The sequence below is a fragment of the Sphaerodactylus townsendi genome, linkage group LG12 (assembly GCF_021028975.2).
Source record: "Sphaerodactylus townsendi isolate TG3544 linkage group LG12, MPM_Stown_v2.3, whole genome shotgun sequence".
NCBI lineage: Eukaryota > Metazoa > Chordata > Lepidosauria > Squamata > Sphaerodactylidae > Sphaerodactylus > Sphaerodactylus townsendi.
In genome coordinates this window covers 27623777-27647712 of record NC_059436.1, presented here as the reverse complement: position 1 = coordinate 27647712, position 23936 = coordinate 27623777, and the positions used below count along the sequence as shown (strand labels likewise).

The 23936-nt window shown below is 45.4% G+C and overlaps 1 protein-coding gene across 1 annotated transcript in view; it reads right to left on the bottom strand.

Annotated features, from left to right (window-relative positions):
- The window catches only part of FAM178B (family with sequence similarity 178 member B), a 171383-nt gene that overhangs the window by 82568 nt on the left and 64879 nt on the right, over positions 1-23936 (bottom strand). The window contains exons 8-10 of the mRNA XM_048512116.1: positions 22387-22492; positions 16423-16599; positions 10004-10101 (exon numbers count right to left, since the gene is read on the bottom strand). Of these exons, the coding sequence (XP_048368073.1) occupies positions 10004-10101; positions 16423-16599; positions 22387-22492 (381 nt within the window). The remainder of the gene's footprint in view (positions 1-10003; positions 10102-16422; positions 16600-22386; positions 22493-23936) is intronic.

The window sequence follows — 23936 nt, the reverse complement described above, 5'->3', positions numbered from 1 at the left end:
CCCCACCACAAGGAAGGTGAGGTGGCTGCTTCAGATAACAAATTTCAGGAACCATTAACGGGAGAGAGGTAGGAGAAAGTACCATGAAATCCAAGGAGAACAATTTGAATAAAGGTGGGAAGGGAGTTCTTATCAAATTTGTAGAGGACACCAAAGTAGGAGGGATGGTTAGCACCTGAGAAGACAAAAATAAAATTCAGAATGACCTTGAAAGGTTGGAAAGGTTGACTGCAGCTAAGAAGATGAAATCTAACAAAGACAAATGCAAATTCTGCATTTAGGCAAAAAATACTTCACGGGTATGAGAGAGATGGGTATGCAACCTGGCTTAGCTACAGTATCTATGAAAATATATTAGGACTGCATTCTACCACAAGTTAAACCTGAGCTGGCATTGAAATGCAGGTGTAACAAAGAATAGTGTGATGTCACTTAAGGAAGATGTCACTAAACTGGTGCCAGTTTTGAGGACAGCAACCAAAGAGGTTGAGAAAAAAAACTGCAAAAACCCTGCTAGCCCAGAAACAGGAAGATGGCTACTTTTGGAGAACTGGAGAAGGGCAACCACAAGATAACCTGCCATGTGCAATAAAGTGAATGCTGTTGTTCTTTATCTATAGCAGTGCCAGCAGTGGGCAAGCCACAAAATACCAGCCTGTGTAGAAGGCCCCTTTGTGTTTTTAATTTCCCGCATTTTTAATTTTCCCATTGAAATCAACAAGAACTGCACACCCCCTGCTTATTTCAAGGGGGTGTACCCAGGAGAAACATCTTTCTTTGTTGAGGGGTAGGGGAGGGAGAAAAAGGAGACATACAGTTATCACAATAACACAGCCCTGACAAGATGCGATTGGTTAAGCCTGTTTCTACCTTTAGTTGCTTCCTATATCACGTTTACTTGGCATTTCTAAAAATGCTAATTGGAAGCCTCCTGTCTGTTCCCCGACTCCCTCCCACCACCTTTCTATAAATACTGATGCCTGCAGAGGGCTTGTCAGTGGGGGATTAAGCATGAAAGATTTTGCAACCTTGAGAGCTGTAATAATAATAATAAATAAGAAAAACAAAAATATATATATTTTTTTAAAGGAGCGGAAGCTGGAATGATAATCACGACTGGTGAGATTTTCAGATGGAAATACCACATGCTCTCTACAGCTTCTGGCTTCATTCAGCACAGAAGGTGGGTTTTTCTACTCAGAAAGTGGTTAACCCTCCAAAGCTTTGCCCCAGAAAAAATTGAATTTCAACCTCTGCACAGCAGAAAATAATTTCTGGGCAGCGGGGAAGACACTAAAAGTCAGACTCAAAAAGATGCCAGGAGATCCATGAATGGATTTCCTGAGCAGTTTTTTTAATGTGAAATAACTGCAAGGGACTTTCTAATTAGGACTGGGGGCTACAGCGCATCCTTGATCTCAGACAGCACCCTCCCCCTCAGATATACTCTGCCCTGGTGTTAAAATTTTCCTGTGGGAGTCCTCTGATTTGGATCAGGGTAATAGCTCTTAGGAGGGGTTGGGTTAACACAACAAAATCTCCCCCCACCCTGCACTTTTATTCGTCTCAGTAGAGAAAAAAATACAAGTACCACTAAACAGTCCCTGTATTTTCCCCCTTACTGGGGTTGGTGGAGTGAAATGCCCACAGACTAACTCAATCAAGATCCTGCCACTGGAACCCAACTTCATTTTCCTTTCCCACAGCCCCTGTTTCAGTGGTGGGATTCAGCAGATTCGCACCACTTCGGCAGAACCGGTTGTTAAAATGGTGCTTGTAAACAACCGGTTGTTAAATTATTTGAATCCCACCACTGGAACCAGTTGTTAAATCATTTGAATCCCACCACTGCCCTGTTTCATGTTAAAATATACCCTGGGAGAGCTAGTCATGTTATCCTCAACAATAACATGGAGTTTGGCCCTTAAAACCACAAGGATGTGAGCTTTTGGAAGCCATCGGCACCCGCTGGGTTGGATGTTAAGTAAAAGTCTCCCAAAAAGGGGCAGGAGAATATGATCTTGGGCATCATACTCAGATATGACCACCTCACCTGCAAGCAGACCAGATAAGTGGAAACAACCACACAGCCTGCTACTTCCACAGCTAATTTGAGTCTTTGGTGACTGACTTGAGAATTTAATTCAGGAGTCCTTCAAATAAATTCTGAGGAGGAAACCGTTGGAAGTCAGGAGATGTCAAGTCACTTTTCAGACTAATATCTCATTACATATGAAACTGTTTCACCCCCTGTGCCTGTAAAAAGGAGATAAAGTGCTTAAGGCCTGTTCAGAGCTGTCAGGATTATACAAAGCTAAGCACACTTTTTATCTGCTTTAAACACTGGGATTGCTCTAACTTCCCAAAAGGGAGAAATTAAACTCGAAGCCAGTTCGGACACCGCTGTCCTCCCTCACCTTTATGCTCAGTGAGATCAGAGCAGCCCAATCAGCTTCTCTCCCAAGCAGTGGATTTTGGGTAACTTCACAGGCAGCAGAGTGGAAGACAAACAGATCCAGCCCAAGAGGCTGAGCTATCAGGAAAGTGTTTTGTTTTTTAAAATAATATGAGAATGAATGGGAGTAGCACGACAGCCCTTCTCTTGCAATCTGTTATCCTCACCGTACTTGGAAGAGAGGGGGAGTAATGTTTGAATAGGTTCTAAGAATGCTTTGAGCTCACTGTCATAACCCTAAGATGATGCACAGCTTCGTAATCAGTCCTTGAAGTCAGTGCAAGAAGAAAAACATAATGAGGGAGTGAGGGCACGTTAAGGAAGGCCAAGACCTCTAAGCCAAACCCCCTATCCAACCTTTCCTCAGTTCTTCTAAAATGATCTGCAAACCAGCATGGTATTTGCCACTAGGACTGGTGCAGACATGCAGCCTGCACAGCAAGAAGAACTTCATGCAGTTGGAAGATCATCTTTCCTTTACAGCAGTGACAGCAATCCCTCAATTGGGCACCCACTGTGGTGCCTACAAGAGAGAACAAAGCACAGTCATTTTGCAGGGAGGGGAATGGGGTGACAGAAACACAAGGGTGTCAAGTCCAGGATAAAGATCACGTTAGATTTGTGTTGCTGTGCGATACAAAGCAAGACTGGCACAGCTCTGTGTACAAAAGGTTGCCTGCTCCAGTACTACAACTCCATTTTGGATCAACAATCTATTCAGAGGAAGCAGATCAAGTAACCGGACAGAAAGATGAGCTCAATGACACTGGAAAAGGTTTGGTGCCTACTGTAAGCAAGGCAAAGGGACATTTAAGACGATGAGGAGCAGGAGAGGAGCTAGCTTTTAGAATGAAGACAGGAGGTCTAATTAAACTAAACATTCTTTGATCAGTCTGATAGCGTAAATTTAGGTCAATAGGTATACAACAGCCTGAGGTTTAATGGCTCTCGTTCAGGAGAGGTGATAGCTCCACAGTAATTCCACACAGCCAGCCTGGTGTGGTGGTTAGAGTGAGGGACTAGAACAGGGGTAGGGAACCTGCGGCTCGAGAGCCGCATGCGGCTCTTCTGCCCTTGCACTGCGCGGGGCTCCTGACTCGAGCCAAGCCGCTTCAGCCCCTGAGTCCTTCTGCACCCGGGCCGCCTCTGCAGGCATGGCAGGAGGCGGAGTGCACCAACTGTCCTCATGCTGTCGTGGCTGGAGCTGCGCCCAGCCCCGGCTTCCCCTCAGCCTCGGCCTCCGCCCCATTGGAGCGGGGTGGGCACTTTCCCGGCGGCCGGTGAGGCCGAGCCACCGGTTTCATCCTTGCCCACCCTGCAGGCAGCAGGGCGGGCACACCAATGGCTTGCTGGGCTGGAGTGCGCCATGCTGAGCTTCCCTCTTCTCGCCTGTCCCCCCCGCTTGAAGCTGGGCATAGCGCTTTCCCAGTGGTCGAAGCGAGGGTCGAAATGTCGCCTGGTCCCCATCCTTGCCAGCCTGCAGGTGTGGCAGCAGGGTGGACGCATCCATGTGCTTCTCAGAATGAGCGGAGTAAAATGTAAAAAAACCCCAATATATATAGTGTTATCTTTATTTTAAATGTAAAAAATTATTTGCGGCTCCAAGTGTTTTCTTTTCCCGTGGAAAACGGGTCCAAATGGCTCTTTGAGTGTTAAAGGTTCCCTACCCCTGGACTAGAATCTGAAAAATCCAAGATCCCACCACTGCCATGGAAGGTCGCTGGGAGACCTTGGGCCAGTTACACAGGCTCAGACCAATTTATCTCACAGAGCTGTTATTGTGAGGATAAAATGAATGAGAGCAGACCTTGTAAGCCGTTTTGGTTCCCCATTGGCAAGAAAAACAGAGCATACCTATGTAAATAACTGAATAAATAAATAAGATTGCAAACCTACTGGTTCTTGAGAGGAAGTCCTATCAAAGTAAATATGCATAAGAACAGCCACCAGATCAACTACCTGAACACACACACCCCATGCCTTGTTTAAGCATCCAGAACTCCCTCCCATCTCCGAGCCAGCCAGCCTCACTTCCCCTGGAGTCTTGAGAGCTATCATATCGGTTTCCTTCAATGGGAGGGAGCAGAATGGAGTGGAAGCAGCCCTTGCGCAGAGGAAGAGATGGGAGTTCATCACACCCTTGTCTACCACTCGGCTTTCCTTTGTCAGCACTTGAACTCTTGGCCTCTCAAGGGATGGATGTCCTGAGCTCCTTTCCGCTCTCAATCAATGTGCAAAGGAAAAGAGAATCTTGGGAAAGTTCAGCCACCCATTCCAAAGAAGGAAACCATGCCCCTCCATAGCAGAGCGCTTCAGACAAGAGATGAGAGTCCTTTGCACAGTGACAGAGGGGATGCAGACAGTCTCAACTGGCCAACTCCCTTCCAGAAACCCATTTCCTCAGCCAACTTCACAACAGAGGTTGGCCGACCCAGAGAGAGGGCAAGCATGGAAGGGAGAGGATGAAGGACAATTCAAATATATTCAGCATATGTAGGATACAGCAGTTCCTAGGAAATGGAACCTAATCTACCACCTCAAAATCTTCTGCCCAAGCCCAAAGGTCATTCCTAACCTCCCCTCCCTCTCAGTAAAGCCCAGTAAATAATTCAACCAACAATCACACAGCCTTCAGGGAGTCACATAATTCCTTACAGAATTCAACAACTTTTCATTCCATCCACTTTAAAAGATCTGTAGGACTGCAAGCAATCGACTGGAACACAGGTGTCAAACTCACGGACCTCCAGATGTTCATGAACTACAATCCCCATCAGCCCTTGTCAGTATACCCAATGCTCATGTTGGGAGGGACTGATGGGAATTGTAGTTCATGAACATCTGGAGGGCCACGAGTTTGACACCCCTGGACTAGAACATACCTGTGCACTCCCTCCCTCTTTCCACCGTAAGGAACCAATGAAGACTCGATTTTTTGTCTGTCTTTCTCTCTCCTGCCCCCCACTCCCGTCACCCTCACTTTCTGTCTTCCTCTGCTACCTCCCCCATGACTCTGATGATATTTTGGCAGAAGTGGCAGTCTGTGAGAGACTGGTTAGTTCCGTACTATGACCTTTCAGTTCTATTGAGGGTCCCTTTTCAACTATCAGTTGCAAGTAGAATTGAAACAGGTTATACACAACAGTTGAGTAATATATTACCCATAAACTCTGCCTTCATTGACAAGAACCTACTACATAGCTCTATCTTGCTTTTCTAGCAGTTCCCAAGGAGACTGTGGAAACCATGAGCAGGTGCCTGGAGGATGAAGTCTAACTGAAACTTAATCCCAACAAAAGGGAGATGCAACTAGAATTAGAATGTTGACTTGAGTGGATCATAAGGACTGGAGTGGATCTTGTTCTACAAATGCTGACTTCCAATTCTGGGGCCAATTCAATTGGCCTTCTGCCATACGAACCTATGCACATACTTCAGTCATCCTTGGAGGTCCTGTTTTGGTTGCCCCTTCTATCTGAGGCTAGGCAGGTGGCAACCTGAGACAGGGCCTTCTTGGTTGTGGCACCAAAACTTTGGAACTTCCCCTCTGGTGACATTTGTCTGTCTCTCTCTATCATTGTCTTCTGCCTGTGGGTGAGAACTCTTTTGTTTCGTTTGGCATACCCCCAGTAGCTGTTATTGGCCCTCCTCTCTTATTGTATTGTTATGTCTGTTTTTTGTTTATATGCTTTTATTGAATTGTTTCTTTTATTCATACTTTATTTTAAATGCTGTTTTAATGTTTTGTTCACCACCTTGAAGACCCTATTTAGATGGAAAGGTGGCATAGAAATGTTTTAAATAAGTAAAGTAAATTACTTCAAAACAAGTCTTCTCCATCAAATGATCTGCTTTTCCCTGCAAGACCCCTTTTGTTCCTTTGTTTCCAGCCTAATCATTTCCTGTTGGTTCTCCTGGAAACTCATGAGTCAATGATTGCATAATTTCACATCCCTGAGGACACGAGAAGCTTAAATAAACTTTTTTCACTTTTTAGCCGGCCCAGGTCATTGCTCATAATTTTAATGTTGTTATTTATTACTGTAATAGCGCAATTTCAAAATAATATTTTGTCTGGATTGGGATGGATATCAGAAGTCTTCCCTCTCCCCCTGTAATGTGCTTTGATGTACTTTTTGAGTACTTCCTTGTTTGTTTGCTTTTGACTGTCTACAAAGCAAATACATCAGGACTCAAGTTCCCTACTTCCCTTTCCTCTCCAAATAAAAGCTAAGGACTGACAACCAATTCAGAGCAAGAGACATTAATTAAGCTAGGAGAAGGCAGAAAAGAAAATGTCAATGGACAGTGGCTATGACAAAACTCAATCATGCTTTGATGGTTCACACAGGACAGCCCGGTGCAGGAATTATGATTTAAGTTTTTTTAAAAAAAAATCACCACAAATCAGGTCTGAAACGGATGGGGAAATAATACAGAAACACAGTGGAACGCGAGAGATTGCCAAAGAGGACTGGCTGATAAAACTGAATGAACAAATAATGGCAATCACAGAATAAATGGCTCTCTTTCTGCCCTATTATTTTTTGGCCTGGTTCATACATCCTGCAGCAACAAGCACATGCCTAGTACAATTGTGCGTTAGTGGCTATCATCACTAATGAATGCATGAGCTGGAAGGCCATCACAGTGATTAATCAAGCGGAGGTCTTCCTCTTGCAATTCTGTACAATTCCCACCACCCCCAAGAGAACAAGTTTTCACGTGGGGGTTTCTGTCAATGTGAGGTTCTTTATGGAGAAGAGGAAGGTGGAGGGAGAGGAAGGAGGAGGAAGGCTGTCCTTCCTGTTTCCCTTTCAACCTCTCTCTTCCCTGATACACACTCTCGCTTTCTCTCACTTGCTCTCTCACACATGCAACACAGAATAAGGTACCATTTCAATGCTCATGTAGTATATATGTGATATTAAGAATCAATCTATAGTGACAGCTGGGGAAAAAATGGAACTCTGTTTTATATACGACTTCAGCAGCGAGAATATAATACGCGCAAAAATGGAAATTTTTATCTATACCTACAACAGAAGAATGGCTTATGAAGTTGTTGGAATTGGTGGGAATGGCTAAACTTACTTTGACCAGAAAAAAGAACTTCTCTAAATTCACTGATAATTGGAAACACCTTGTGTAAGACAGAAAAAAACAACAAATTGATGATTGGTGGATTTGAGGAACAGAAGAACAAGAAAACAGATATAATAGAGAAATGTGTGTACCTTATTAGTAAAAATAATTGAGAATTAATTTTACTATCGCAATTAGAGAGCAAGTAGCAATTTTTTTAAATTTTGTTTTTATTTGGAGCAGATAGGCGACCAATCCATGGGAGGAGAAGCTGGCTCTGTCACCCAGATCTGCCAACATAAAATGCTGTGCCACCATGGCCGGGGCATTTTGGGGGCAGGGCCCACCTTAATCGGCCTCCAGTGCCTATTCAGACCCTGTGCGCTGGTGTAGTTGCCGGCGGAGATATGCCACGATTTTCATGGCATATCTCTATTCTCCTCTATGGGGAATTCCATGGTGAGTTTTTGTTTTTTACTTTTTGGAGCTTTCCATGCTGGGGAAGAGCCCTTTGAAGGGGGCGGGGCAGCACCAGAGTGGCATCGTCTTCACCTGCCAGCCCTGTCTGGACTGGTCTGGATATCAGGACTCTTCCCTCTCCCCCTCTTGTAATGTGATTTTAATGTTCTTTTCAAGAACTGTCTTGTTTGTTTGCTTGCTTGCTTTTAGATTGCTTGGTGTTTTTTTCTTTCTATATGTCTTCAAAGTCTTAATCAAAATTAATGACTAAAAGAAATAATGCACGTGTAGTGGAATATTGTGGAAGATGATTATGATATCGAGGAGATGGGGGTGAACCACGAGTTTCTCCTTTGGGGCCAAACATTGCCCTGTGACAGCATCAAACCAGAAGGGTTACTGATGATGAGCTTCTCTCTTAAAAATATACCTTTTTCTTTAGCTAATGCACTTTTGGGAGTTAGAGGAGTTAGGTACCTGGGATTGGAATGCAGGGAGGCACTGACTGCTTCACACCATTAATCTCTTGGCTTGGAGTGAACTCCCTCCCAAGGTTGAGCATTAGATTCTAATAACACGCAAACACACCTGTTATAGTCTAGAACAGGGGTAGGGAACCTGCGGCTCTACAGATGTTCAGGAACTACAATTCCCATCAGCCCCTACCAGCATGGCCAATTGGCCATGCTGACAGAGGCTGATGGGAATTGTAGTTCCTGAACATCTGGAGAGCCGCAGGTTCCCTACCCCTGGTCTAGAAGTTAAGAGGGGCTACTGTTTTGCCCTGGAACCTCAGTTCAGACCAGCACCACAGAATGGTCCTGAGAACTTCCACTGAACCCAGAAGTCCACCTGCTGCTACCATTGGGGTTCCAGCAGCCGAAAGGTGTGTGAGTACATTTGTCTGCTACTCTCTGTTTATGTTTGTAGTTTATGAAGAATAAACCCGTTTTTCTTCTATCACTGGTGCCCACTGCTTTAGAAATCCCTAGTGGAAAAAACACTGTTTGCCTCTTGGCAACACACAATCTTAAAGCACTACTGTCAGGAATACACAGCACATGTGAGGATGGAATGGTCTTGTCATCATGCAGTAATCCTGATTTGATTGGAAAATTTAGACAGGCACACACAAACACTACTCTAGAGGCCTGCTGGAGCTAGAGATGTGGCTGGGTGCTCAAAATCAGCCACCACCACCACCCCCAGCAGCAGCCCTTGGCCACATGCACCTCCCATCTCTGCCCATTTAATTTCCCTTCCACTCTCAGATTCCTCCTCCATATTTTCCTCCCATCCCACTAAGCCACTCTCTCTTACAACCTACCTTTCCTAATGCTCTTTGTTTTCTTGAGCCTGCTGATTTCTCATAGCCTTGCTCTCTGAAGACCCTACTTCTTCTATCCCTGCTACCCAAGCCAATGGTGGTCACGTAATCTTCTGCCTCCCTAACATTAGTTCAATTAAACCAAATCACTGAGAGTTGGAGACATCACCACTATCACTGAAGCCTCCTCCACCACAATAACAAAAGGAATGGGATGGCCGCCTGTGTTTACTCTTCCAATAGATAGCACAATCCATTTTAAGGGGCAGCTATTTCTCATTCTAAACAACACTATTTGAAACGGATGCCCTCGCCAACCCCTTTCCAAAAACATTCATTTCTCAAGGTAGCAACATTTTGTTTAGACAAAGGAGACTGTGAAAGGAGCCAATAGTCTATTCAGATAAGGAAAAGGCTGCGAGCACAGTGGAAAAAACGGGAATGAAAGGAGCGGAACTTCTCGAAATAATAACAGGTTCCGCTGCAGAGTAGTGCTTCTTGTTTAGGAGCAAGCATCACCTGGATGCACTTAAGTTTAGCATCTGTTCGTGCCAACTCGTGCCCTACATGTAAAAAAAAAATACACAGAAACCCAGCTGGGTAGTTCTGAGACCTTTTGGGTGCAATGTTCTCTCTCCAGTCAACTCAAACTTCTCACTGTGCAAGGATGAACTCACCTTCCCCTGTCTGTGGTGTCAGGAAAGAGACGCATGACGGCCACCAAGTTGTGATGGTGCTGAGAGGCATGGCAGAGGGACTTGCACAATTCCTGCAGCTAACAAAGGAAAGACAAGTCAGTTGTGAAGATGTGGGGGTAGGACTCCCAACAGACTGATGCTTGGTGAGGAAAGAGGAGCAGCTCATTACCTACTCCCTTTAGCTCTCGACCCCTCCTCTGAATGTTTTTCTTTTCCCTGTCTAATTCAATGAAAGCATGTACTGTAAATAAGCTCTAATTCTTTAGTGGGGGAGAGAATTACAAAATAAGTCATTCCCTCGTCTCATGGAACTCTGGGAAATGTAGTTCTATGATGAGGAGCCAGGGATCTCCAAAAGAAAAAATCCCATGATCTTCAATCACTATGATTTACAGGAGATGCTGAGACAGAAGAAGAAGAAGAGTTTGGATTTATATTCCCCCTTTCTCTCCTGTAAGGAGACTCAAAGGGGCTTACAATCTCCTTTCCCTTCCCCGCCCCCACAACGAACACCCCATGAAGTGGGTGGGGCTGAGCAAGATCTGAAGAGCTGTGACTCGCCCAAGGTCACCCAGCTGGCGTGTGTTGGAGTACACAGGCTAATCTAGTTCCCCAGATAAGCCTCCATAACTCAAGTAGCAGAGCGGGGAATCAAACCTGGTTCTCCAGATTAGAGTGCACCTGCTCTTAACCACTATGCCTTGGCTGTAATTTTTTAAAAAACCTGGCACACATACAAGGGACAGCCATGCTCTCTCCCTCTGCCTGGCCACAGAAGATTCTCAGAAGGGATATGGAAATACACTTCCCACATTCACCAGGCAAAACATCCCTTCTTCCCACATTCCACTTCCCACATTCACCAGGCAAAACATCCCAGCAGTGGCGTAGGAGGTTAAGAGCTCGTGTATCTAATCTGGAGGAACCGGGTTTGATTCCCAGCTCTGCTGCCTGAGCTGTGGAGGCTTATCTGGGGAATTCAGATTAGCCTGTACACTCCCACACACGCCAGCTGGGTGACCTTGGGCTAGTCACAGCTTCTCTGGGCTCTCTCAGCCCCACCTACCTCACAGGGTGTTTGTTGTGAGGGGGGAAGGGCAAGGAGATTGTAAGCCCCTTTGAGTCTCCTACAGGAGAGAAAGGGGGGATATAAATCCAAACTCTTCTTCTTCTTCTTCTTCCCTGTTGGGTGAATATGTTGAGCTGTAGCCCTCCACCACAGCTAGAAGCTGGGGCAAGGAAATTGCTCCTGAGGTTGTTCTTTGTTGTCAAGGTGCTTGGAGAACCTCCACAATACAGTGCAAATGATTCTGTTTTCCAACTCCAAGTTCTCAAAGAAGACTGGGGCTTGTCTGTGTCATGCTGGGTTTTGGAGAGTGCATTGGCAGTGTAATGCCGATGCAGACAACCTCAAAAACAGGGAGGAGGATGAGCAAGGCACCATCTCTGATCTTGTGCTGAGATTGGAGACCCCCCCAAAACCTCTGAAGCTCACATTAAAGACATTGGAGAAAGTTCCTGGTGATCATAAATTGTGACTGGCCAGGGTTTTTATTATGGTCTTTTGGACTTCTCTGTGGCTTTTTATTATGGGAGTTTCATAAATTATGTTCTTGAGCAATATTTTTTAAACATTTTTTTTGAAATGTTGCAACCTTCCTCTGAGGGCCTCTGAGCCACTGAGATCAGATGTGATAAGACTATTTAAATAATAAATACACACAAAAGCAAAGTCTGGCACCCTGATTGTGGCAGAGATTGCACCAGCCTGCAAAATGGTCATGAAGTCTGCTGTACAGCAGTATGTACAGCAAAACGTAAGACACACACGGCAAAATGCCACTCTTGTGTTTTTTTGCACAATGCTGTGTGGCAAATTTTCAACTCCGTTGTGGGTTTTTCACTAGAGGCACTGTCACATTCCCTAACAAACTGATGGATTCGAATCATAGAGACCCTTTTCCTTGTGGGGTTACGTTTAAGGCCAGGCTGCAGCTGGGAAGGGGGGGATGGAGTAGTCTAAACACAACGCCTGCTTTCACCCAGCAGGTTGTGGTGACCCTGGCCAAGTCAGGCATGCCAGCTCCAGCCAAAAACATGCAAAGCGAGCACAGCCGCTGGGCTCGGCAGGGAACTGCCGAGTCAAAACCTGTGCCAGAGGTTCATTAAGCTTTGTCATTAATTAAGCAGCCAAATGGAATATATTATTGTTGGCTGAGCTGAATGCAGAGGCAGGACCCAAAGATGTGTCAGCAAGTCTCCAGTGCAAGATCAGGGATTTGTATTTGGGGTGGGCAGAGACAAAACAGATGGGTCCTACTATCCCCCAAACAGGAGCCATTGGGACATGGCAGGGAAAGATAACTTGGGTTTAAGACTTTCGCTGTAGAAAGTGGCTAAAGTTGCTAAAGACAACAAAGAAATGCATAGTAACATTCTAAGCCTGCAGGCAAGGCCTCTCAGTTTTTAACTTTATGCAAAGCACTTATATAGAAAGGTGCTTTTAATAACAAATGTTATCATCATCGTAATTATTATGAGACTACAACCAGGGCGTAAGCCCCAACATCAACATTTTTCAGGCCAATTCTGAAATCAAAACAACCAGGCAGCTGGAGCAGTCTCCATATATTTGCTTATATTGCATAATCAATTTACCCTCCAACAGCCACCTTGAAAAAATGTATTGGTTGTTTTTTAAAGATAAGGACTGGAGGAATGGAAGATGCTGTGGATAGAGAGTAAAGTTGCCACTGTTCAATGGATCTTACCAGCTGTCCCTTAAATATCAGTTTGCTCTGCAGCAATCATCAAATAAGGTTATGTAGCTCCATGCCTTGGAAAACCTCAACTGCCCACTTCTGTATATTAAAGCCTTATTAAATGCACAGGATATATTTTTTTGCCCTGGTCAGTTGCAACCTTACTAATAGGGCACAATCCAAGAAACAGCATCAATGGGAGAGTGCGCCCCTAAACTCCCTCACACAGTCTCTAAAGCACAACATGTTTTGGAAGGGATTCAAAGTGTTCATTGAGTCCTTCCAATTCCTACAAAGCCACATGTGCTGTGAACTGAGCTCGAGAGGATCTGCCAGCAGAAGGGGACCAAAGTGTTGCCAAGAAGGACTGCAGCAGCTGCGTGAGTCAGAATTCCAATGTCAGCACTGGATCCTTCCACGTCACCCTTAAGGATTTTTTTTCCCGGGCTACTGCATAACCACCAGCCTGAAGATACAGCCCCCAAGCTAGACTCCTGCCCTTTTATGGAGCATATGAAGGCAGAAATGCAACAGGTGAAGCTTTCCTCACCACATGTCTTTGTTGTACAGCTGCTAAAACTACCAGAGCCCTGCAGGAGAACAAAAGGCAAGCCAATTGTACTTTGGCACGGAAGGACCCCATAGAGGGAGGAGAGGGATTGTACCAACATGTTCTAAATTGATTTTTATCACCACTTCACTCAGGAGCAAGAAGTGAAAGAGTGGGAGGGGGAAAAAATCCCATCTCTAATTTCACTCTTTTGTGTACAAAAAAATGGCAATCAAGCCAGGTGAAGCAGATTTCAGTATGTTCACCAAACAGTGTTGCCACCTCGCCTGGAGAAAAATATCTTGTCCCTTTATAAAGGCTTAATGTGTGGAAATGGGAAGTTGAATATTTTCACGGCATTTCAATAATATCACTAGCTAAATAACATCCCACGAAGCCTCTGCTAAAGGGGCAGGACAATCTTCTTCCAACCTATTGGCAACCCTGAATAAAATGACATGTGGGGCAAAGGCCAGTTTTTTTCACCATTCTTTGCTGCCTTGCTGACCAAACTCCATCTTGCTTTATAGATCATGTTGCCACCATTTGTTACGGTTCCCGAACCTTTTACAGCAGCCCAACACCCAGAAATGAATGGATGAAGCTTTTCCTGGGGTAGTGACAGGGCTGGCACCCAAAATGTTCCACAAAAAGGAAAACGTTATATCAGAACATGACCAGCAGTTCATTGTGTATATGAAGTGCTGCCGAATTACTTCTGACTTATAGTGATCCTATAAATTAATGACCTCCAAAGCATTCTATCATGAACTCAGGAATTGCAAACTGAGGGCTGTGGCTTCCTTTATAGAATCAATCAGTCTGATGCTGGTCTCCCCCTTTTCCTGCTGACTTCAACTTTTCTCACCATTATTGCCTTTTCCAGTGATTCTTGTCTTTTCATAATGTGCCCAAAGTACAATAGGTTCAGTTTGGTCATCTTAGTTTTGAGGGAGAGTTGAGGCTTGATTTGATCTAGAACCCACCTATCTGTCCTCTTGGCAGTCTGTGGTATCTATCATACTCTCCTCCAACACCACATTCCAAATGAATCAATTTTCTTCCTGTTTGTTTTCTTCACGGTCTATCTTTCACATGCATACACTGATTTTGGTTGCCAGCAACACACCCTTACGTTTAAGGATCTCTTCTAGCTCCTTCATGGCTGCCCTTCCCAGTCACAATCTCCTTTTGATTTCTTTGGTTGCAGTCTCTGTTTTGGTTGATGATGGAGCCGAGGAATAGAATCTTGAACAATTTCAGTTGTTCATCATCAACCTTAAGCTTGTGTAATTCCTCATAATTGTTACTTTTGTCTTCTTGATGTACAGCTGTAATCCTGGGTTGACACTTTCTGCTTTATCCTTCATCAACAGTCTTTTCAAGTCTTTGCTGGAATCTGTTTTCTTACACTAGCTATTATAATAGCTCTCTTTGTTCATGGCAATCGCTGGAATGGTGTGTTTAGATTTCTGATTCTATTTGTCACCTTTCACTTTTGCTTCTTGTCTATCTTTAGTAATTTTAAGAGCTTTATCAGTCACACATCAAGGCTCTTAATTTCATTTGGCTACAGGAATAGTCTTCATGCATTCTTCCTCAATTATAGCTATGTTTTCAATCCATAGTTTTTCTGGTTCCTATTCATTTGACCTTAGTAATGCAAAGCTGTTTTTCACGTTAGTCTTTAAACTCTCCAGAAATGCTGTTTAGACTGTCTTGTGTCACTATGTTTTGGTGTTTTTTTTTCTTCAGCTTTAGTCTAATATTTGATATCAACATTTTATGGTCTATACCCAGCATGGCGTAGTGGTTCAGAGAAGGTAGACTCTAATCTGGAGAACTGGAGATTCCCCACTCCTCCACATGAGCGGTGGGGTCTTATCTGGTGAACAGGATTTCTTTCTCCACTCCTGCGTTCCTGCTGGGTGACTGTGGGCTAGTCACTGATTTTTTAAACGCTCTCAACCTTACCTGTCTCACAAGGTGTTTGTTGTGGGGAGAGGAAGGGAAAGGAGTTTGTAAGGCCCTTTGAGTCTCTTTACAGGAGGGAAAAGGAAGGTATAAATGAAAACTCTTCTTCTTTTAGCAGACAAAATACAATTTCTCCATCTTTGGCTTCCACTTACGTAATCTATTTGATTTCTGTATTGGACATCCTACCCTGCCCTGGATAGCCCAGGCTAGCCCAATTCCATCAGATCTTGGATGCTAACCAGGGTTGGCCTTGGTCAATACTTGAATAGGAGACCATCAAGGAAGGACAGATTCACTGAACAAAGGCAAACCACCTCTGAACTTCTCTTTCTTTGAAAACTCGACAGGATCACCCTAAGTCAGCTCCAAGTTGATGGCAAAAAAAATATGGCCATCTGATGATGTTTACATACACAGTCATCTATTTGGTTGCCTGAAACATATTTGAAATGAAAACTTGTTGCCTTCACCGAATTCTGTGAGTTGCAATCCTGCTTCATTTCCTGATCCCAGCTCAGATTTTCTGACAATATTTGATTCTACTTTGATTTTTTCTTTTGCATTCGAGTCACCTATAACTAACAGCACACTTGGTCTAGGTGTGTGATCAATTGGTTCCTGAACACTTGCATAAAAGCTTTCAATTTCTTCCTCTTCAGAATCTGTAGCTGAGGCACAAACTTAACACATTACCCTCTTTATAAGGAGTCCAGAGGGTAGCTGTGTTGGTCTGCTGCAGTAAAATTAAATTGTACAAATATATCTCCTGTGCATGAACACAATATGCATCTAATGAAGTGAGCTTTGACTCATTTTCAAACAAATCTCATTAGCCTGCAAAGTGCCACTGAACTCCTGCTTAATTTAGCTTCCTTGAATGTACTGCATTAAAAGTTGCTTTCTGCAGTTATAGTGCCTCTCACCTTTTCCAATATTATTTCTGAAATAAACGCTTAAGGAACCAGTCCTTCAAATAAAGAGCAGGAGGCAAGCAGAATACGGGGAATAAAGCACCCCCTGTTCAATTTCAGTGTGTTGGACTGCGCTGAAGCAAAAAAAGAGCAGGGTGTACCCATACTGACAAGTCCCCTGATCAAAGCAGCAAGTACCTTTTCCTGCCAGGCTTGGATGCCTTCAAGTAAGACCAATAGCAGCTGGTGGAGCTCCAAGAAGGGCTGCTTCCGCAGGCTCCTGTCCAGGCTGAGCCGACACAGCAGTGCGAGGAGAGCCAGGCGCTGACCATCAGGGTAGGCATCTGGATTGGATGCCACACACAATGTCAGGAACTAGGAAGGAAAGGAGAAATCCAAACAATGTCAATGTCAGGGCTGCTAGAATTTCCAAAAGGCCAGGTGCACAAGGACTGAAAAGGAAAGGCAGGATGGAAACGAGGAAAGAGGGGGCTTCCCCCAAGTGACCTATTTGGAGCATCACAGAATGGTCTTCCAGAGCTCCCCCCACACCCACCCAACACTTTCACATGTGCAGGTTTCCTCTTAGGCAAGTCCTGTGAAAAGGATGCAATGCTCTGGTTCCTATCAGGGACAATGAATGAGCTATGTGGTAGGAGCACTGGGGTATCTTGAGAAGGCGGCGGGTGGGGGGGGTGTCATTTAATCCAGGCGCCATTCGTCTTGGTCATGGGGGTGGGGTGGTGTTGGTGTGTTTTCAAGTAATTCCGAAAACCACAACTGGGCAAATGCTAAAGAAGAAGCCTAACTCGAGAATCTTCATATAGGTCAGGGACACCACTTTAACTACTCTCCCTCATTGTGATTAAGGGTTCTTTTTTTCTTTGACTAGAAATAATAGGTGATGACAGACAAGCTGAATCTCCAACCAGACCACTGTTGACTTGATGGCCCTTAACACACAAATATCTATTAGAGGTTTTGCAAGGTTTCTAAAGATTCTCACTTTGGTTTCTTTGGCCATACTGTTCCAATTTCAGTAGCCCCTCCTAAGGCTGCTATCAGAGCAATTCAGCTACCTCATGGCTCTTTTGCATGCAACTGTGTCAGCCTGACTCTCTTTGAGACTTTCTCCAAGCCAGCCACTAGTACTAAACGTCCTTTTCTAGTCCTGTCTGTTTGCATATCTCATCCTTCTCTAATATGATGCTTTTGGATCCATTCCTGCCTGCGTTCAGTCTTGAGTCTGAGCCTGCCATGTCCACTGCAAAACCAGGTTTGGTCTCATTTCCACGACTCCCAACCCACTATTCCTGATCTGATGTTATAAAGATTGAAACCGGCTCTACTGCTTCTGGGCTGGGTACTTGGATTCCATTGATTGCATCTCAATACTTGTGATATACCAGACTGTTGCAGTGGCCCAAATGTAATGCGCTCTACAGTAAAAGGAAAACGAGACAAGCCAAAATATAGGGAACTGAATTGCCTATGCTGACTTCTACCCAAAGACAGATAATTGACCAGCTTTCCTTGCTACTAACAGGCTCGTGAAGGTGGCTGGATGTAGCCCACCTTCCCTGTGTACAAGTAGTTCGGGGACTGACTGGCCAAAATGGGAAGAAGGAAAGAAACTTAAAGCAGTATTCTGATGAATTATTCATGCCTGGGAAGGAAGTTTACCATACACTTGGAAGATATTCATCTGCGGTTAAAGTGGTGGACTGCAAGGGACTCTGGGTTCTGCTCTGCTGCTGAATCAGATCTGATCTCAGTTCCTCTTTTGATGCAAGAGGCGACACTTCTGTGGGTTCATCAGACCACACAAAGAGCTCCAAGAGCAGCAAATGTGAGGGACCACATCATTCAGGGCACAGAGAGTGGGGAAGCAATCTTATAGTCTGTTACCAGGACTATTGCCAGTGTTTTGTGGTTCATTGGGTTAAAGACCTATAGTGAATTATATGTTTTGTGCAAGACACCTGTCCAGAGGCGTAGCAAGGGGGAAAAGCACCCGGTGCACTGGTGCGTCCTCCGCCCCTGCCCCGCCCCCGAAACACCCCCACAGGGGGCCGCGCCTGAGGCATCGCACCCCCCATCCCCTTGGAGCTACACCTCTGCACCTGTCCCCCTTTGAGGAAGACTATGGCTGACTCCTTGCTGCTGCAATGTGACATCTTGCTGCCACTCTCCAAGATACCCAGACAGCAGCAAGGAGAGTAGATTCAACACTACACATTGGATTTGGTGTCTGGCTCTCCATGAGCAGTGGGGCAGCCGCTCAACTTTGCCCAGTACCAGCACCGGTGTTGCACATTATGTACTACCCATTTTACCTTCACAAGGTTGGATTAAAGAGAAAGGGGGATCCTACATAGCTTTTGTCTTCCAGGTCTCATAAGGGGGTATGAGATTGCATCTGGGCACTGGTGTTCCCCATCACAGGAACAAAAATATGGCTGCTCTGCTCCCATTATGCTAGTCAGAGTACAGTCTGTGCACTGAGCGTCCCTTAAAAGTGTGCCACACAATACCCACAAATTCTGCAGCCAAAATTTTTTGAAACATGGTTTATTCTTCTTTTGACCTCCAGGGTTTTTAATGGTCAGCAAATCACATGCAGACTTCTAACAATCTGTAACTAGAAAATAGGTTGTTTTCAGATTCATCGCCGTGTCTGCTCGACACACCTGGTCTTGGAGTTCCACACTCAGAACTTAAATCCCGGTATTTGGTTCAGGTTAGAAGTGGAGCACACAGAGTCAGGGGGCTTAATCATTAATTAAATCCCCCCAGCATCGCAGACAGTGGCTACACAGGACCATTTCAAGTCAGGAAAATAGTGCAAGGGGAAAGGCATGCGTTGCTCTTCCCCATGCATTGCAGTCCTGATTCAAATTGGGATCTGTGTTCCCTGGAATAAAATTCTGAGCCTGGAACGCTCAGGCCACATCTGTCAACCAGACCCGGGATTGGTGTACCATGTGGGGCCAAACCACGCAATATGCTTGGCCATGAGCCAGATCAGTTGCCTGCCTGAAGATGGTGCTTCTTTTACATGGTATTAAGATTTCAAATCGCAATATCTCGCCTCTGGAGAAACGGGACTGTTCTCGTGCAATTTAGCACATCAATTGCCGTTGTGTAGAAATGTGATTGCATAACTGTCACAGTTAGAGCAACAGGAAAAATTACATTGGCTGAACGTCGTTCTGTTTTCTCACAGCCCTCACTTTTGATTCAAGAGCTCATTTTGCTGAGTGTTTTCCAAGCCCTGCCTCTGAACAATACCTCACAAAAGCCCAACAAAATTGGTCCTCGTTGCAGGCGTTTTTCTTGTTGTGGCAGCTCTGCTGCTCGCGTTTTCATGCTGGGAACGTCTTTGTGTAACTGATAGTTCTGATACATTAAGGCCTCGCTTGTTTCGGCAGACTTTCCACACTTGAAAATCCTAATCCCCCAGTTAGTAACATCACAATTAGCTGCCACAGAGATGACTGTGGTGTGTGACAAACAGGGGGATTAAGAGGACGGCAGGCAGAGGAGCTGGCACCAGCAGCAGCCCAAAAGGTGCCAATCTGCACAAAGCATGAATGGAACCAGTTCAACTAAAATCAGAGCCACCTAATAAGATAACATTTCAGTGGGACAAATTTCAGGACCTTTAGATATATTTTCCCCTGCCCAAATCTCAGCTAGAAACAGGCAGAAGTTCCAGATGTAGCAGAACGATTTCTGGAACCGGAATATTCTGAACGTTCAGTCCAGTAGCAACTGAGATACCAACAGGAGTTTCAGGGTATAAGCTTTCAAAAGCTCCCTTCATCAGACAGAGTAGAGCACAACTGGAGATCACTGTCATTCCCTAGCATCTGCTCTGCTGACCCTGCACTCCTGTGCCTCGGCCTGTGGGGTCCCTCCTGTGGCCTCAGATAGAGCTGAAGTGGCTTAATCCTGAGCAGTACAGCTCAGGTGGTGGCAGCGGAGACCTGCCTCAGGTCACCTCCTCAGGTCACCTCCTCAGGTCACCTCCTGACCTGCCAGCGTCACCTCCCTGGCCATCAGGACCCCATGGCCTTTTATGCTTCCCCTGACATTTCCCTCCACCCCTTGGCTTTCAGCCTCAACCCCGCCCCCAGGACCAGGCTCTTCCTCCCTCCAGCCCAGAGGTCTGCAACCTGCGGCTCTCCAGATGTTCATGGACTACAACTTGAAGGCATCCAATTGGCCATGCTGGCAGGGGCTGATGGGAGTTGTAGTCCATGAACATCTGGAGAGCCGCAGGTTGCAGACCCCTGCTCCAGCCCTTTAAGGCTGTTACTCTCCACCAGATGCTCTTCGTAAAAAAAAAAATGTACTGGGATCCTATTCAAGGTATGAGGGGAAGGGATTTAAGCCTTTCCACCCAAACATTTTCCTGGCCTAAAATGGCCCCAGATAGCCACGATACGACCGATTGGAGAAAAAGGCCAGTACCAAGAGGGCAAAGAGAGAAGTACCAAGAGGGCAAAGAGAGGCTTGCTCTGCTTACAAAACCATTGCCATTATACGTAGTTCAACCCTTAAATAATTTACAGTGCAATCCTTAATGGAATAACACTTTCTAAATTCATCTACTTAGCATTTATTTCTTCATTAAAATATTTATATCCAGCCTTTCTTAGCAGCTCAAGACTGCTTCAAGTCACAATTTAAAAGTTGCTACTTCAACCTGGTAGACTAAAACCCAAGATTCCTCCCTTGCCCCCCAAAAGATGTCTGTAAGTTCATGATGGCGGAAAGTGCCATCGAGTCACAGGTTACTTAGGGAGACCCTGCGCAGTTTTCAAGGCAACACATTTTCAAAGGTGGTTTGCCATTGCCTGTCTCTGCGCAGCAATCCTGGACTTCCTTGGTGCTCCCCATCCAAGTACTGATCAGGGCTGACCAGGCTTGACTTCTGAGATCTGATGAGATCAAGCTGGCCTGGACCATCTGCAAGTTTATACTCCCATATGTCTTGGCATATAAAATCCCCTTGCAAATTTCCAATGAGTGTGCTACATCTGTGGGGATGCACTGAACAACCCTAGTTACATTAGCAGGCAGGCAGGCAGGAAGTCAGGAAGGAAAAGACAGACACACACTGTGGGAAGAATGGAAGGAAGGAAGGAAGGAAGAGAGAGAGAGAGAGAAAGGAAGGAAGGAAGGAAGGAAGGAAGGAAGGAAGGAAGGAAGGAAGGAAGGAAGGAAGGAAGGAAGGAAGGAAGGAAGGAAGGAAGGAAGGAAGGAAGGAAGGAAGGAAGGAAGGAAGGAAGGAAGGAAGGAAGGAAGGAAGGAAGGAAGGAAGGAAGGAAGACAGAGAAAGGGGGGAAAGACATAGAAAGAGGGTGAGAGAGAGCTTTGGCAGCAGTGACAGGGGATGGGAATGTTACCTACATTCCTGCTCCCACCAAAGTCTGTCTGGTTGCTGGGCTGGCAATTCCAAGTGGTGGATTCTATATGAGGGAATTCTCAGGAGCCTGAGGATTCCTCTGCCCAGAATCTGGTGCCCCAGTGCACCTGGTGCTAGGGCAGGGGTGGGTGGGCGCAGGAAAGGAAAATGACATAGGTGCAGGAGGAGGTGACAGCAGGCAGAGCAATGCTCCTTCAGCTCCTCGCTGTTGGAGGGGACAGCTGACTAAACGCCCCCCCATGTGACCCATAGAAGTGGTGCCCAGGGTCCTGCCCCCCCTTGCCCCGCATGATGCCTATGGGTCCATGCACATCTGCAAACAGGAACAGGTGAGGCTTTTTCAGCTGTGGTGTGAGCTGTGCTTCCCCTGCCTTCTCTCCACAATGGGCGCACATAAAACCTCCGTGATCAACTCAGCTTTCCTTCTTTCTGTGCTGTTCCTCTTTTTGAGGTTTTTGTCTTTGTGTGCCTTAAATGTCTATTGAAATGTTTTTCTCATGCATTTCCACAAGAGGAAGAGAGGGAGAGGTAGCTTTGGATGATAACACAAGGGCTTGCCCATCAACACTGTGAGAACCTGGCTTCTGCAGGAAATTGCAAATACAGATTTTCCACTCCAGCAAAGATTATTGTACACGCCTCTCAAACACAGGGAGTGTGCCACCACAGCAGGCTGACCACTCACATGATATACATCTGCACACTCTTGGGGTCTGCTTGATACCTACCTTAAATATGTTTCCAAGCATTGCTGCCAAGGTGAACTGTCCTGAACTTTTCTGGTGGAGGCTATGAGCTTTCATTTCGGAAAATTCAAGCAGATGCTCAGAAAACCTGTAAATAAAGGTAAAAGGTAGCAAATTCAGCAAAGTGAGGCTAAGACCAGGTGCCTAAGTATCTTGGCACCTGAGGCAGAAAATCTGAATAACATCCCCTCAGACTTTTACATGGGAAAAAAGCAACTTCTCCCGACCAAACCCTGTTCAGTGAATGGGAGTTACACAAGCATTCCAATGGAATCTGAGCAGAACTTCCCAGCTGACTCTCTAGGGGTCTTTCATTTAAAGCTTACACTTTGGGAACCAAACGGCAGCACCCCCCCCCCCCCTGGATTTCCTCAGGATCATTGCCTATTAGTTGTTTTTTTGTCCCGTGTTTTCATTGTTTTTTCATACTTCCTCTGACCACCTTTGGTACAATTTTGAGAAAGTCTGAAAGAACAATGAGTGAACCCTGAAAAGGAAATAAATGGACAACAATGACATAAGGAAGCTCAGATGAAGAACTGCTGCTTGTTCAGCGCTCAAACTGTAGGAGAACCTCCACATGAAAGACCCCGGTATATCTAGTGCAGTGATGGCAAACCTTTTTGAGACTGAGTGCCCAAATTGCAACCTTTAATTGCAATTAACCCCAAACCCACTTATTTATCCCAAAGTGCCAACACGACAATTTAACCTGAATACTGAGGTTTTAGTTTAGAAAAATGGTTGGCTCCCAGGTGTGCGTTACTCAGGAGTAAGCTTGGTTGTAGTCGGTGGCTTTGCTTTGAAGCAACCATGCAATTCTTCCACAAGGTGAATCATGACCCCAGGAGGGTTTACTCAGAAGCAAGCCCCATTGTCAGCAACCAAGCTTACTCCCAGGTAAAGGATCGTGCTTTAGTTGTTCGCATGAAAATCAGTGGGGTTTAACAGCGCTTAACAGGGTTACCTACACTGCTTCCCCAAAACTAGGTCTCAAGTGTAATGCTAATAATCGAGTCCAATGGCCCAGGCCAGCCTAGATGTGGGGGGGGGGGGGCACTTTGTTTGCACGTGCCCACAGAGAGGGCTCTGAGTGCCACCTCCGGCACCCGGGCCATAGGTTCGCCACCACTGCTCTAATGGTGTCCACATGGAGGCTGGCTAGGGTGAATTTCCCATTGATGAAACATGGCTGCCAATACAGCACAATCTTCTCCATGGCAGGCTTTCCTGCTCCAATTTCCCAGAATCAGCCATCCCCCTCCCCTTGATCCAACTACATTTTTCCTGTTTTTCTATTCTTAAAAAACACAATTAAATACATGTATAACATGTTCTCTGTATTCTTAGGTGGAAATGGCCTCCCTCTCTGATGCCTTCATTGCCATCCAGAATGATGCTGTGACAAATTTTATCTATTGCACAAGGGGATCAACAATGTACACAGTTCCCTTTCTTTCATTCTGAGCTCTAAAAGTGGATACGATACTCCATCCATGCCAGGTGCCAGATGACTGACCAACCTGGAACAC